The sequence below is a fragment of the Felis catus genome, chromosome B3 (assembly GCF_018350175.1).
Source record: "Felis catus isolate Fca126 chromosome B3, F.catus_Fca126_mat1.0, whole genome shotgun sequence".
NCBI lineage: Eukaryota > Metazoa > Chordata > Mammalia > Carnivora > Felidae > Felis > Felis catus.
The window spans coordinates 144714461-144730800 of record NC_058373.1 but is presented as its reverse complement, the minus strand read 5'-3'; the positions used below and the strand labels follow the sequence as shown (position 1 = coordinate 144730800).

General features: G+C 60.9%; 1 protein-coding gene across 1 annotated transcript; it reads right to left on the bottom strand.

Moving 5' to 3' along the window:
* Positions 1-2036: 2036 nt before the first annotated feature.
* Positions 2037-7355, bottom strand: LBHD2 (LBH domain containing 2). The gene is made up of 5 exons (XM_019833830.2): positions 7350-7355; positions 6932-7087; positions 5243-5329; positions 3366-3522; positions 2037-2391 (listed from the first exon to the last, which is right to left on the bottom strand). Exons 1-5 carry the CDS (start codon positions 7353-7355, stop codon positions 2300-2302), a joined length of 498 nt encoding a protein of 165 aa, XP_019689389.2. The 3' UTR covers positions 2037-2299.
* Between the last annotated feature and the right edge of the window lie 8985 nt (positions 7356-16340).

Sequence of the window (16340 nt, the reverse complement as noted above, 5' to 3'; positions counted from 1 at the left end):
GAGAAGGACTCTCGACGCCAGATGCCTGCCTGTCCTAGGGGTTCCGGGGACGCCAGGCTGCCACACCCCAAATGTAGATGCCAGAGGCGGCGAACTTCACCCACACTGCGGCCGGCTGGGACCAAGGCACAGACCAATAGGAGAGCAGGAAGCCTGAGCTCCACCCACTGCCCCTAACTGGCTTTGGGCCTGGACAGGGGACGGTGCCTCTATCTCGAGGTGAATATTGCAAAGTTTAGGTGGCCCATCTCCGAAAGGCACTAGGGGTGACCCCAGCCCATGCCAGAGGGAGCCACAGGATGATTCCCAAAACGCTTTCCCCAGGTCGCCCACACCTGAGTGCTGGTGGCGGGGGCTCAGGGAATATGTGTGGGGCATCCGCTTCCGGCACCGCCCCCTACCATTACCGAGGGCACCAGCTCCGACCGGAAGGGAGCAGGCTGGGGCCTGACTCCAGGGAACTGGGTCCTGCAGGGTGGGGGCCCACACTCTTTGGGGCAAGCAGATGTTCCCCCAGCTCACTGGGCACGACAGGGTCCTGGGACCTCCAATTATGGGTCACCTCCACTCAAGACCTGCCCTGTTAGCTGGTGGGCTCCACGGTGGCATTGTGGGTACCACTCAGGCCTGGGTCTCGGGTGGATCTGGATTCTGTCCCAGCTCAGCTATTTGTCAGCTGTGAGACCTTGGGAGAGTCGTGTTTAAGTGGGGGGAACACTGTGCCTGGGAGGGGCCAGGATGAAATCTCCTAAATGACACCGGTGCCCACCCCACATTCCGCACCAGGAACACGGAAATCACCAGTTGGCTCGAGTCCCTGGCCCCACATCGAATGCGTCAGCAAGTCCTGGCGGGGCTTCCTGGGAAACGTCTGCCCCCTTCCCATCCCCTTGGGGAACCACAAAAGCACCGGAGGAGGACAGGAAGGACTTGGAAGGACAGTCCAACGCCTTGCCTAAGCTAGAGACCAGGGAGACATCTGGGACCGTGGACGTGGCCCATGGGGCCACAGGGTTAAAATTAAAGCAGGCTGCCAGGCAAATTTCCACACCTCCGCCTCCGACCTCTCCTGCGTTTGGGGGGTGGGTTATTTTTAGAGGGAAGGCGTGCTGGAGAAAGTGCCTTATTCATCCTTGAGGTTAGCAAGGCCTCCAGAAAGAACAGAGGGGACTGTGTCTCCCTCCTGCCCCTCCAGGCTCACCGGGGTCTTGTCCGACCCTGCCTGGTCCTGAGGACTTTGTTAAGCTAACATTTATCCAGGGCTGCCTCCTGCCAGGCCCCGGGCTTCCTTGGCCCTGGGGCAGGCTAGCCAAGGGCAAGGGACCAGAATGGGAGGAGGGGAGGGCAGGAGGCAACCTGGGCCCAGGCACTGGTCGGGTTTCTGTCCCCCCCGCCCACCATGCCAACCCCAACCAGCCCGTAGGGTTCCCCTTGTGCAGTGGGACAGAGCCAAGAAACAGTGTTGCTGGACCCCATGGAGGAACGGGACCCTCACGTGGGCAGGAACAGGTGCCTTTCCCACCCAGTCTCCCACATGGGCTCTGGTGCCTCCCAGCCCCAGGGATCCCATCGTGGCTGGGGCACCTCACTTCACACTTCGTTTCTTCATCTGTAAAGTGGGACTTTTGCAAGGCGTTAATAAGATCCAGCCTGGAATAGGACACCCCACCCCACGGTCCATTTCTGTGCCCTGTGCACCCAGTGAGGAGGAAGGAATCTTGCCCTCGGGGTCCAGGCAGAGCTGGAGACCCCTGGGAGAGGGGAGGAGGCCACTTGGGGGGAAGCCAGTCCTGCCCTGGGCAGCCCTGGCTGAGGCAGAGCGGAACAGAGCTCAGGGCCCTTGGCAGGGGTTCCAAAGGAGCAAACCCCACAGCCCCTGGACAGCCCCTGCCCCACCCCGGCCCCCACCCTGTGTACAACACCCAGGCACTCTGGCCTGGTCAGCGTGGGCTCCAAGGCTAGGCCCTTGTCTGGAAGGCCATGGAAAAACCAAAATTGTCCCCCCCCTCGAGTCCCCAGCAAGTGTGCCCGCCGACCACCAGGAAGAGCCTTTATTTCTGCTTCAAACCACGGAACAAGGAGGGTGTGATCTGGACCCCGGGTTGTGGATGGGAGAGGGCAGGCCCGTGGTCCCGGCCAGACCCTCTGAGGCAGGAGGCAGCGGCTCAGCTCTCCCTGCTCCAAGCATCAGCCCGGCCACCCTGGGGCTGAGGCCGCTCAGCTGTCAGGAGCAGGGGTGGGAGGCGGGGTTTGCAGGGCCCTCGCACAGCAGAATCCGGCCATGCCTGTCCCAGTCCTCTCACTGGGGGGCCGGGGCCTGGCAGCTGGCGCGCTCACTGCCAGCGTCATCCGGAACCTTCCCTGGTGCTCCCGGCAGACTTGGTGAGGGGGCTGCAGAAACACAAAGGCCCCTCTGTTGGTGGGGCTGCCTTTCGGACAGGCTGGCAAGGGAACGGGGAGGAGGGGGCTGCACCTGGGCGGGGCAGGCAAGGCCACGCTCCGGGAGCAGGGGCACTCCCTCCCCCGGCACCTCTACCCACCCGGAGACCTCCCCACGGCCCAAGTTCCAGCGGTTACCCAGGGCGTGGTCCCTGGTGCTGCTCTCAGCCCTGGGTGCAACCTGACAGAGGCGGAGGAGGCTTTGGGGGAAAGGTGGGGGGTATGGGGTGGATGGGCCCCTTCTGGGCCCAAGCCACTGGGGGGCTGACACGTGAGGAGGGAGTGCCAGGCAGCCCCAGTGAGGCTGAATTCATTTCCTCATCAGGGGGGAAACTCCCCAGGGGCAAAACTTCCCAGGGCACAGCTCACCCCTCATGTGCCCTCGGCAGAAGGCCCCCACTGCCCAGCCTCACCCTTGGCATCTGGAACACGGAATCCCCCTCTCCTACCCACACACCCTCCCCCCAGGAGCTTCCTTGGCTCTGGCAGTCCCTTGGCCTTTAACCAGGCACCTACGGCCAGTGCAGGAGCCTGCCGCCGGGCTGGTCCACCGCCCCATCTCACGGGCACCGGGGCTGGCCCTTTGAATGCACACGCGCCCCAAAGGCAATGAATCAGGAGAGGGGAAGGAATTGGAACTGAGGGGGAAGCATGTGGTCCTGTGTCCAACAGACGCTTCACGGGCCCCTCTGATGGGCTGGGCCTGGGGCCACCACAGTCGATAGAGTCCTTAAGGGCAGGTAGGAGGGGGCACGTGGACAAAGAGAGGGTCAAGGCCAGGAGGCTTCCAGGCGCCCAAACAGAGGGGGGTGGGGCGGGCAGATGGGGGTGATGGTGTGCACAGGCTGGAGGGGTGGAGGGCCCCGTTTGCCTGAGCGGGCAGGGGGAGCCCGGCTTCCGACCCCCGTGGGCAGCCCCTCACTCACCAGAAGCAACCTGGCTCTGGGCTGACCCCCTCAAGGCGCCCTCGGGGGGCCAACGCAGCTCCCCACTCTCCACAGAACCCACCTCGCTGGACTCCACCACGATCGAGGGCAGTCGCTGGCCCAGCCGAGGGCCCTTCTCCCGGGCACCTACGGCAGCCTGCAGGGAGGGTGGGCAGGGGTCAGGACGACGCCGGGCCCTGGGCGCCCTGCTCCCTCCCACACCTGTCCTGCACTGTGTCCACTGGGAGGGTCGGGGGCCCTGCCGACCCAGGCTGCAGGGCAGGAAGGAGGGTGTGTGTGTGAGCGTGCACACGCGCGTGTGTGTGTGTTTGTGTGTGTGTGGTCGTGCAGGTGCGGGCCTCTCCCCCATCCCACCACTGTGGCTGAAGCACCACTCAGCACCTGGGGCAGCAGCTCTCCCCGGGGCCTCAAAGGACCCACCGGGGCTCAGCCCTCAGGCCCATTTCACAGACAAGAGCCTGAGGCCAGAGAGGCCAAGGCCACATGGTGAGTGAGCCCAGGGCTTCTGTGCATCCCCAACTGCCCCCTGTATCCTCGCAGCCCCTTCCTGGGGTCTTCCCTGCTGGGCCCTTGGTCCCTCCCCAGCTCAGAGGAGCTGGGAAGCTGTTACCATGGCAACCTGAGCGGCTCTCTGGGCTCGCTCTGGGCTCATTGTTCAGTGCCCACAAGAGTGTGCGGGGGCTGCCTCCCCATGCCCTCCTGGCGCCCTCAGCGTCTCCACCTCCCATTCAAGGCCTTCTGAGACGGGGGGGGGGGGGGGGGGGGGGGGGGGCCAGCTGCGAGTGCTACCGCCCAGCCCTCTGGCCCTAAGGCCACAGCAGCACTGACGCCCGCCCTGCCCACGTCCACGCCTCTGCTCCTGCAGGTCTCCCTCCCTGGACCTCCCCACCCCCCACCCTTCTACATAGAAGGAGAGTCGCTTGGTGCCTGTCTTCCTTCCCCCAGTGGCACAAGTGCCTTGAGGAAAGGCAGACACACAGCCCGAGGACTTTGCTAACCGGCCCTGAACCGCCACAGCACAACCATCTGCGCGTGTTTGAACGCACGTTCCTGGGCCCCCGCCCGGACTCTCTGAACGGGGGGGGGGGGGGGGGGGGCCAGGAATCGGCATTTTCACCAAGTACCGCAGGTGACCTTGTTGACTGGGACATCTGTGGAATCAGAGGGGCAGCGCAGCAGGGACCCGTCCAAGCCCCAGCGGCTGGGCCATCCTGGCTGCTCCTGTGCACACTGCCGGGTCAGGGGCTCCCTCCTCCTGGAATCCCTCCCCACCGCACCTGCCACCCCGCTTCCTGTCCTCCTCTGCAAAGGCCTTGTGACCCCCAACCAGAGGCCCTCCTCGGCCCAGAGTGTGCCACTGGGATGGGGGAGGTCCAAGCCAGCAGCATGTGGAGTTCAAAGGCCTGGTGTCCCCCTTTTCCATCTGCCGTGCCGTGGAGGCTGGCCCCCTGGGTGACCGGGGCGGGTTCCCCTCTCCAGCCCCGCTGCCCGCCGGCAGTGGCGACGATGACAGAGTCCCAACTCTAGAACTCGGAACATCAAGACGGCACTGCCTGTGGAGCGACTTCACTTTTTAGCTCTATCGACACAGCCCCGAAACCTAGAGCTGAGGGCATTGCCTCGCCCAGCGGAGAGCAAACTGCTTTGCGGAGCAAACCCTGGTTGGGAAGTGGTGCTGAGTAAGCCAGGGAGGCTCGGCCTTCCATTGCTTTATGCACCAGACTTCTAGAGAAGAGCGACCACTTCTCCCACCCCGACGGGTAAACTGAGGCACGCCCCAAATCGCGGGCCAGGGCTTGAGGCTGGCTTCCTCCTGTCCCGCAGGGCTGGCAGACCCCAGGGCCCCAAGTACATACCTTCCCTGCTGGGTCTCCAGCCTCCTCAGCTGGGCTGAGCTCCTGCACAGCAGGCCGGGGGGCACTCATGCCGTTGCTGCTGCCGGTCTGCATGAAGACAGGGAGAAACGAGGCCACGTGCTGGAGCCCACTCTCCTCCTGGAAGCTTCAGACCGCTCCAGTCCACAGCTAGCCCACCCTGGACCCACTGCCCACTGCTCTCTGCCCACGCCCGCCCGCCATCGGGGGGCACTGGACAGGCACCGCACGATGTGCCCGGGGTGGCGGAGGGGCAGGGGCAGGGCAGGAGAGGCTGACTCAGCCCCAAGACCCACGAAGGCCTCCTCGAAGAGGGCCAGCTGATCTGAGGCCTGAGGGATGAGCAGGGGGCAGCCAGGCCAGCGGAGAGATGTTCTGAGGCAGGGAACGGCAAGGAAGGGCACAGAGATGGGGGGACCCTCTCCTCCGCGAGCTCTTGCTGCGGGGAGGGCTCCCTTGCCCTTATATTGGCCTGAGCAGGCAGGGCCAAGTGCAGGCAGGACGTCGGTTTCCCTTCAGCTGCGGGTGTTGGGGGCCCGGCCCTGGGTGTGTGTGGGGTGTCAGCTCTCTGAGAGGACCTGGCCACCTTCGCCTCGGGCTGACTTGAACCTGGCTCGCGCTGCTCCCAGCCTCAGACCCTCCACCTGCACCTGGCCAGAGGCAGAAGAGGGGGTGGGGTCCGGCAGGCGACATCTAACTTCAGGGCAGATTGGGAGGGGGCCGCAGGCAAGGGGCAGGGGCACTGGGAGGGAAGTGGGCAGAGGGACAGCAGTAACCAGTAGGATGGATCGCTTGTGACACCTTGCTGGGAGTGGGGGAGGGGTCCTGTGGGCAGCAGGGCGGGGGGCGGGGGCTGCTGTTCTGGGATATGGGGCTTCCTTCACCAAACATCGGTTCAGTTCGGGTCCCGCGGAGACCCAGGGAAGGCTGGGAGGGGGGGCCATGTGCCTCCACCCAATCCCAGAGTCAGGGGAGGCAGCCCCTACCCTCCCTCACAGAGCTCCATGCCCCGGGGTCAGATCCTCCACAAGCCCCTCCTGGAATCCCACCGCAGGACTCAGAAGCTCAGCTAGAGCCCAGGGCAGCCAGGAGGGACACCAAGAGACTGGACGCAGAGAGGCACAGAGACTCAGAGGGAAGGCGAGAAAAACAGCTGGCCACAGAGACAAAGCAGAGATGACAGGACTGGGGACAGAAGAAGCAAACAGACCCGGAGGGAGGGTACAGATGGAGGGAGAGAGAGACACAGACAGACAGAAGGACAGAGAGAGACACATGATAGAGCTGTCACGTCGGCCGAGCAAGGGGCCAGGCAGGCAGAGAGCAAGTCCCTGGGGTCAGCCTCCCGCTGCCCGGGGCCAGTGCCAGCGGCAGCACTGGACCATCGGGGGCCCCACCACCCACACCTCCGCAGGCTCCCAGGTGCGGAAGGCCGGGTCAGGCCGTGCACAGCCCCCCAGGGGCACTGCTGTCGCCCAAAGCCCGGCCCCAGCAGCCAGGGGCTGACCACGGCCCCCACTGCCTCCTCTTTCCCGGAGCTTCGGACCCCCCCCCCAACTCCCCCTCTCTCCTCTCCCAGCCTCGCCAAGCCCGGCAGCCAGGGCGCACCGCGGGGCGAGGGCCCCGACAAGGGTGGGGAGGGGGCGCCCCCTGGGCCTCACTCACACTCACCCTCCCGCGCTGGATGCTCGCGCCGGGTCGCCACTCTCGGCTCCGAGCTGCCAGCCCCGCTTCGCCCGCCTCCCCCGCGCTCTCCGCCCACACGCGCTCGCCCGGCCCCCCATTCACACTCAGGCCCCCGGGCGCTTCCGCCAGGCCCGGCCCCAGCTCCCAGACAGCACCTCGGCCTCACCCTCCCTTTGACAAAACCGTGCCCCCCACAGCCTGATCCCGGCCGGCCGCTTGAGACCCCAAGCCTCAGGTTGGAGGTTCAGGAATTTGAGGGGGGGGGGTCAGAAATCGGTGGGGCCAGATACGTGGAAAGAGGATACCCTCCAGTTTGAAGGAGGAGCTAAGAGAAGGAAAACACCCAGGTAGGATGGCCAACGTGGTGGGGGAGGGGTACGTCCCAGCACCACTTCCCTCTCACCGTCATCCCCCAGGCTATTCCCAAAAGGCAACAAAACTGGCCTGGGACAATCAGTTTCATTCAGCCTGGAGTGCAGACCTGATACCTGGGGCCAAGGTGCAAAACTTCTAAGCCACACGATGCCCCACCCTTCCACCATCCAGCCTCTGACATCCAACCCCTAGCCAGCAACCACGGCCCACCATTCTGCACCCTCTTATCCAGCCATCATCTACCACCCACCACCTATTCATGTATTTTCTACCATCCAGTCACGGCCAAACCACCATCCCACATTCATTAACCATTCAACCCCAATGGTCAAACCAATCCACCATCCCACATCATTAGCCATCCAACCCCAATCACCACCCACTATCCAACCACCTTGCATCAACCATGCATCCATCCATTCCACCCATACCCACCATGTGCCAAGCATCAACACACCATGAAAATACCCATCAGTCCAACGTTAATTCACCATCTACTCACCCACTACCTATCTACCCATCATTCACATTCTAACAGCTTTCCATCAGTACTTAACTACTGTCCATCTACCATTCATTCACCCATCCGCCATATATCTGGTTGTCGTTACTCAATCTATCATCTGTCTACTGCCCATTTATCTGGATTTATCTGCCATCCATCCACTAGCCTCCATCCATCCAATCAGCCACGAACGCATCCATCTACAATTCAGTTACCAATCAATTGCCATCACCCCTCCATTCATATTTCTATGAACTACAAGATGCCATCCACCCACTCACCAACCACCTACCATCCACCCAACTCTTATCCCTATCCACCGCATATCTGTCCATTCATTGTCCACCTCACAATATCCTCTATCCATCTACTCATCGTCCAGCCATAATACACTATTCATCTGAAACCCATTTGGGGCACCTGGGTGGTTCAGTCGGTTAAGCATCCAACTTTGGTTCAGGTCATGATCTCACGGTGTGGGAGTTTGAGCCCCACATCAGGCTCTGTGCCGAGAGCTCAGAGCCTGGAGCCTGCTTCGGATTCTGTGTCTCCCTCTCTCTCTGCCCTCTCCTGCTCTCTCTCTCTCTCTCAAAAATAAGTAAACATTAAAAAAATTTAAAAAATAAAACCCATTAAACTATCATCTACCATCCATCCGTATTCATCCATTCTAGAAAAATTTATTGAGTGCCTTCTATGTGCCAACTATTGTTCTAGGTGCTGGAGATGGAGTGGAGAGATAGCAGCGAGCATTCATCCACCATAGTCTATCCACCATTATAATGCATCTATGATCCATCCATTTATCATCTATACATCACCTCCCATCCATTATTCACTATCCATTCAATATGCATCTTCATTCATTATCCGATCACCATCCCCTTGCCATCTGTCCATCTTCCTCCATCTCTACATTAAATCCTCCATTTACCATTCCCCACTCACCACCTACAATCCATCCACCATCTCCCCAACATCTTCCCCTTCACTGTTCACCTTTCCTTCATCCGTTTTCCAAGATGTAGCCGCCTGTCATTTAATCATCATCCATTCATTACCTCATCATCATCTCTCCATCAGAATCCAACCATTCATTATCTATCCACCACCCACCTTCCATCTGCACTTCCATAGTTCACAAACCGTTGTCCATTGGCCTAGCACCTGTTCATTTATCATCTGTTTCTCCATTCATGCACCTTTCAGCCTCCTCCACACCAGTCAGGATCCCTCCATCGGTCCCACATCCATTCACATTTACCTGCCATTTATCCATCCCTCCTCTATGGATAGATGCGTCAAACCATCCACTCACTATTTATCCGCCATCCACCCCCCAAGCATCCACTAGCCACCACCTATTACCTACAATTCACCCTCTGTCTGTGCATTCTCTTGGTGCCCATCCATCTGTCAATTCAGTGTCCACATCCATCCACCCTCCACCTATCAATCTCCAGCCTATTTATCTGCTTATCACCTAACCGATTACCATTAGATAAATGCATCTCTATCTCCCCATCACCTAGCATCTCCATCTACTATGCTTCCAGCACTTACTCAGCCATTGTCTACACACTCACCCACGTCACACACACACATGCTGCCATCGGATCCATCTTTCCTTCATTAGTTCACCTCTCCATCCAGCTATTCGTCCTCTACCAGCCAGCCAGCTGTCTCATTCATGATTCACCCATCCACCGTCCCGCCATGCATTTATCCATCATTCTTATATCCTCGTGTTACCCATACACATAAGCGTCAGCTGACCTTTCCCACTTCTCTCTAGCACCATCTCTGTCCTTCATCTACCCACCCATCTTCTCACCATTCTGTCACCCATTCACTCATAAACTAAACGTTCGTTAATAAATACTAATACCAAACATTTATTACTCAGGGTTAGTGCTGGGTTCCAGGATCATCAAGATGAATAAGACCCCATCCAAAATTCACGGACTGATGCATTCACAATCTGATGACCCAGAAAGGGGAAAGAAGTCCGACAGAGAAGCGGCATTGTAAAGATTCACGTTGTGTCTGAAGCTCAGTGCCTCCACCTTCTGGCCACAGGACGGCTGGCGCTCTGTGTGCAAGTTCCCCTGGAGAAGGATGGTGGGAGGCGGGAGACGTCACAGCAGGACAGCAGTGGCCTGGACTGGGCACGGTGGCTGCAGTTTGGGAGACCTGATGATGTGGGTATAAAGAGGCGTAAGACAGGCCAAAGAGGCTGGCAGGGGTCGTGCAAGGCTAGGAATACCTAGGTCGTGCAAGGCTAAGGGATAGGTGCCCGGTGATGGGTCCCTGGTAACAACAGGGACCTCTGGGAGGGTTTTAGGCAGGTGCCCCGGCCAGCTAAGTTCTGCGAAAGGAGCCCCATACCCTTCTCCACTGAAGATACTTGAACCGGAAGGACAGGGGCTTGCCTTCGGGTCACACAGCAATGCCAGAGTGGCCCCTGTGGCTGCAACTGTACTGTCTCCACACGCAGACACCCTTGTGTCAGGGAAGCGTGTGCTGGCATGCTCCCATTTCCACCCCCCACCCCCCAAAAGGCCACCCTACCTCCTGTCCACCTGGGCAGGAATTGCTCTCCCTACTTGTTAACGAGGGTGCTAGCTGTCACCTGGGGTGTTGGGTACCATCCAAGGCGCTAGCTGACGAGGGCCTCACGGGTCCTGGGGATTGCTCCTAACAGGGTTCTCAGGAGGTGCTCGAGGCCTTTGAGGCTCACAGCTCTGGCGGTGGAGCAGCAGGCTGGGGCCAGGGGGTGTCTTTAAAGACGAGAGAGGCCCGTATCTGAGCCTACAGAGTCAGCCCAGGGGCCCATCTATGCCTCCGGCCACTGATTTTGCTTCTCCCCCTCCTGCCTGCCCTCCATCCTGCGCACTCCTCCACAGGAGACAGGCAGGTCTGGAGGCAGGGGCTTTGTGTCCTGGCCACACCCAGCCTTTGCTGTGTGTCCTTGGGAGGCCCTGCCCCTCTCTGGACCTGTAGCCCCTGCCAATGTAGTAGGATAGAACGGACTACGTGAGAGTAAGGACCCACCATCTCTGATGTTCCCACGGTGATGGCCGCGGTGAGACTAGAATTATCCCCTTAACAACCCCCTTGCCACGCGCACCATCCGAGGCTTGAATGGGGGTGAGGGCAGCCTGCCTAGGCTTGGGAGACTCCGGGTGGGTGGAGTCCTGGGCCTGGTCCAGGAAGGTTTGCTCTGCGCGCCCTCGTGCGGCCACTCTGGGGTAAAACACCCCAGACTCCCGGATCGCCTCCGCGAAGCAGGGACAACGCAACCAACATTTGGGTGTTAATCTGAAGCATTTAATATTTTGAAACGCGACTTGAGCACCATGTTCCTATGCTTTGTCCTCACGTGTTGATCCGTTAGGAGAAGCAGGTCCAGGACTGAGCCCCTACGGCCCCTGGTCCTAAGGGTCCTAAGTAAATGACCCCGGGAGAGGAGAGGACCTGCCAGGGGTGGGTTGACGATGATGGAAGAAGGAAGGTCTGGCTAGAGAAAACCCCCTTCTAATGACTGTCTCAGCTCGATAAAATGTTCACCTGTCTTGCACCAACACTGAATCTTCAGCCCTTAAAGATTGATTGACTACACCAAGTTTCTGGGCATTTCTCTCGAATGCAAATAATCAGATTTCAGAGTTTTTTAAATGCCATCTTAAGAGAATCACACCAACAGAGGCAGATCCAGGGAGGAGGGTGAGCAGGTGGGCGGGCACAGGGCACAGCGTCTGTAGGATCCACGAACCACCAGCCGCCACCACAGCATCCGAGGCCATCGGTGTGCCTGGGGCAAGTTGGTGGGACAGGTCCCCTGGGGTGGGGGTGGGGCGGAATCTGTCCTCCCTGGGAGGCTGGAATGGGGATAGGAGGAGGACCCAGGCCTGTCTTCCAGATCTGAACCGCCCCCCCCTTGGGGAAGGGGGGGGTCGGGGTGAATGGGGACCCCAGGCGACGTGTCACCAGGGATGCCAGACCCACTGCTTTGGGGCTCCAGGGGTCTGGGCCACAGAGCTTAGTTTGAGCACCCCTCCCAGCCTGAGAGACCAGCTGCGATGGCAGGGGAGGGGGTGACCACGCTCAGACCCAGAGCCTGGGGGCGCCCACCCCTATGCCTCCCCCTCGGACCCGGGTGGCTTAGAGTCTGTCCGCTGGTCTCAGTTTCTCTGAGCCTGGGGCGCTCCCCTTCTCCCCGCGGGGGTGGGCACAGATTCAGGTTGCGGGAGCCAGAGGGGATCTGGTTGACATTCTCTCCCCACTCAGCGCTGCCCCCAGTGGACTCTACCCCCAGCACAGAGGGTAAAACAGGCTCGAAAGGGTGGGTGGGCGGGCGAGAGACAGAGACGTCCAGGATCCGGGGCACTGGGGAGAGGAAGGGGCTTGCTCCCCATTTCACAGGCCCCAGGTGCCCGCTGGTCCCCTGCGCTGGGAGCTCGACTCAGGAGGCGAGGGCAGCAGGGGGACTCGGGTTCCAGCCCGGCCGGGTCCGATCTGTAGCCCTGTGGTCTGAGAGGAGCTGACGGTGCTTGATTTCCAGCTTGAAGGACAGGTGACCTTGGACAGGTGGGGATGGAAGCAAGAGAGGCAGCCCAAGTGTGGAGGCCCCGGCTAGAGCAGGTGAGGGTAGGGAGGCTGCTGGGACCTGAGGCTGGTCCCACGGCAAGGTTGAATGAGGCAGCAGGGGCGGGGGTGGGGTGGGGTGGGGTGGGGGGGAAGAGAGCTGTCCAAGGTCATGCCGCCTGCTGAGGTCCTCCCACCTGAAACTTGCTAGCAGAGAGCTGCACACACCCAGCCCTGGGCCACCCACCACTGGGGACAGTGCTGTCCCCAGCCCTTCCCGCTTCCTCGCCCCAACCCATTCTGAGAAACTGAGGGTGGGCAGGACACCTGGTGGTGAGGTGGGGTGGGGTGTCAGGGGGTTAATCTCTAGAGCCTCCAGAGGTTGGCCCACTGCCAGGAGCAAAGGGCAGGACCCAGCTGGCCGTCCTGGGAGATACCCCAGGTCTCAGCACATATGGCCACCCATCCCCACCCCCACTAAGCTGCAGCTCCTGGTCACAAAGATGGTGACAGTTCCTTCTCCTGGAAGCATTGGTAAATGAGCAGAGCCTGCCGTGAGCCACCCTTGTAGAACAAATATAGAGTTTAAAATAGGTGCCCCTGTAATGCACATGGATGTTTGTATAGCATGGGATGTTCTGGAATGATACACTGTAATTCTAGCAGAGTTTATACAGCACTTCCTGTGTACAAGGCAGTGTCTGGATGCTTTGCCTAGCTGATTAAACCGTGGGAACCCTGGAAGGATGGTATATTATTATCCCATTCTATGGAGGAGACCAAGGCACAGAGGGGAGGAACCTGCCCAGGGTCACAGGGCTGAGTGAGAGGCGAGGCTGGGATCTGGAGGCCGGATAGGGACTGCTCAGCACGGGGCTGGGCTGCCGCTGTGGGGTGCTGGGGCTAGAGGGGTGAGGGGGCACACCTCTGCCCGTACCTCCATTTAATACTGGCCACATCCCACATCCCAGCTGGTCCTCCAGCCCTCACGGCAGCCCTGGGGAGGGGGGCTGTCAACCTCTGTTCCCCTGACACAGACTCCGAGAGGAAGCGGCTTGCCCCAGGGCTCACAGCGCTGAGCTGAGCTCAGGAATCCTGCCTTCCAAGACCTGGGGCCGCAGGCGAACCCTAGAGTCGTCCCTCTCCTGATGCCTGGGGGTCGCCCCTGATGCCTGGGGGTCGCCGCGTGGGTGTTAGGCCCGGGGGGGGGGTGGCGCAGAAACTGCCCATTCCCCCCCCCCCTGCAGCCTCCCGTTTAATCATTTGGGCGGTGGGAGCTGGGTTCTAAAACCCCTCGTGTGAACCCCCTGCGTGCTGGGGGACAAAGCCCTGCCGGTGGGCCCGGGGAGGGGCCGGGCAGGAGCCAGATGGCGCCGGGGCAGGAAGGACAGCCCTTCTCCCCCAGCCCCAACTGCAGGGGTCAAGGCCTGGAGCCCGAGCAGGCTTAGAAGCGGGGCCCAGCACCACCACCACCCCACCCCCCCCATCCGGCCCGGCCCTGTGTGCGCTCAGGGAGCAGCCGGGAGAGTGCACGCCCAGGCCCAGGTACTCCCCTGCCATCTGGCACCCCCATCCTGTCCCCTCTGTCCCAGGCGGTCCCCTCCCACCCCACCCCACCCCTGGCAGGTCATTCCATGGCGCCAGACCCCACCAGGTGCATGTCATGAGAGTTGCGAGCAGAGGCCCCCAAACCCTGCACCTCCAGGGTGTGCGCCCTGAGTGGCGAAGGGGTGGAGTGGGCGGGTAGGGAAAGGCCGGAAGAACTGGTGCAGGGGGCAGCCCGGGCTGCAGGCCCTGGGGGTAGCAGACCCCCCCCCCCCAGTCAGCAGGGACACCAATGAGGGTCTTGAAGGCCCATTTCAGGAGACTATCCTCTGAGCTCTGCGAGGGGCAGGTGAGGCCTGTGATAATAGCAATTCTGGTGATAAGAGAGAAGCGAGTTATGAAGTGCCCTCTAGGCCCACACTGCCCTCTTCTCACTTCATCCTCAGAAGTGGCGGGCATTATAGCCCTTCAGCAGGTGAGGGGCAATTTGCTATTTGGTAATCTCCCCCCTGGACTCCGTCAGATGAAGCAGCGGACTGCCCACCGGCGGTGTCCGTAGTAGATGTCACCCAGAAGGTGACTGCGCCCTGGGTTCCCACCCTCTGTTCCCAGGGTGGGTGGGGGGTTAGCGCCACCATGGCCCACCACAGAGGCTCTGGACGGAAACTGGGCATCAGTCTGGAGCTGCCACTGGGGTTCTCCATGCTGGGCAGACAGCAGAATTGCAGGGAGGCCCCTGCCCCGGTGGTTCTGAGTCAGTGAGTCCGGGGCGTCTTTCTAACGGTCCCGGGGGCTGAGGCTGCTAGTTGGGTCTGGGGACCACACTTTGAGCACCACAAGGCGGAAAGGGTGGCCAGAGGGACAGGAGTGTCCTCAGACTGACCCTCCCAGGCCTCCACGGTCCACGTCTCAGGCAGGACACGTCAGCCTTGCAGCCTGGGGACGTCTCTGTGCTCAGGGGCAACGTTCAGGCCTCTGCTGGCCACACAGACTCAGACCAAGCCCCGATGCCTCCAGTGACTCTCTGGGTGCCCCATGGGTGGGTCTCTTAGCTACTCGGAGCCTCGGTTTCCTTACCTGCTCGGTGGGGAGGGGCACAAGACCGTGTGCAGATAAGCAAGAGCCTACGTGGAAAGCGCTCGACAGATAGAAGTCTCCGGGGTTATTCTTTCCCAGGAGGGGAGATCAGCCTGGCGTGGAAGGAGGCCCGTGCTGCACTGACAGCGAGGGGACCAGGGCACCTGAGATAAGGGGACCAGATCAGGGGACCAGAGCAGCAGGCTCTGCCACTTACCAGCAGCCACCTCACTTCCCGAGCCTCAGTTGGCTCTTGTGAAACAGGGGCCGTCCCCGTCCCTGCTTCAGCGGGTTCTCAGCAGGTTGGTCTACACAGTGCCATGCACACAGCGCACAGTGTTTTCAGTCTTTGCTGGGAAGCCTTGGTGTCCTCCCCCAAGCTGCCGCCAACACATGTGCATTCTGATGCCTCCCCCCGACCCCTTGGTCCAGCCTGCAGGCCTGGGGCTTCCGGGAAGCGAGTAGTTCTGTCAGTATTGCTGCTGAAGCCTCTGGAGCAGAGATCCTAGACCAGGATTTCTCCAAAGGACCCCGTTTATCCCTGAGGCAGTGGGGAGCCAGCCATGGAAGGCTTCTGAGCAGGAGAGACGTGGTCAGGGCCAGCCTTTGGGAAGATGCCTCTGGCCATGGAGGAGGGTGGGTGAGGCGGCCAGGTAGGGAGTCCGGCAGCAGTCCAGGTAGGGCAGAGGTGTGCCCAGGGACAGGCCGTGCCGATCACCGCCTCATCTCACTGTCCATCATCATCACCGATAGCAGCTACTACCGTTAGTAACCACTGCAGGACCATCCGCGTATAATGTACCCAGTGTGACTGCAGGCTGCGCCCATGACCTCACTGAAGTCACAGAGGCTGCACCGGAGGGTCTCCATGCCCCTTTCGGATGAGCAGCTGGGGGTCACGGAGTCAGTCTGCCTCCTCTGGTCCGGTCCTCTCACCCAGCCTGCAGAGCATCCCACATGGGCGGCTGCTGGGATGCTCAGTGCTTGCGAAGCAGGAAACACTCCCGGAGGCATTGGGGCGTCTCTGACATGCATGGTGGGGGGCGGATCAGCCCGGCAAGCTTGCAAACTCACAGTCAGGTCTAGGTCAAGATACCAGGGGAACAGGAAGTAGGGCACCCGAGAGAAGCCTGTCTGGTCCTCCCTCCTGGCCTGCCACCCTCACTGGGCTCGCGGTCTCCCTCCTTCATGCACAGACATCCCCGCGAGCACTTTCCTGGAGTTCGATCCTGCCGGGGTGCTGGCTCATGCAGCGGACCTTCTAGGTCCTACACGCCGTCAGCCGGGAGGCGAGAAAGGAAGAAG

Bases quoted from the DNA above. Each gene is read 5' to 3' on its own strand.
- LBHD2 (XM_019833830.2), bottom strand. The intron at 3,523-5,242 runs GTATGTACTTGG...CCCTCCCTGCAG, and splicing joins CTGGAGACCCAGCAGGGAAG to GCTGCCGTAGGTGCCCGGGA. The intron at 2,392-3,365 runs GTGAGTGAGGGG...GTGTTTCTGCAG, and splicing joins CCAGAGCCAGGTTGCTTCTG to CCCCCTCACCAAGTCTGCCG.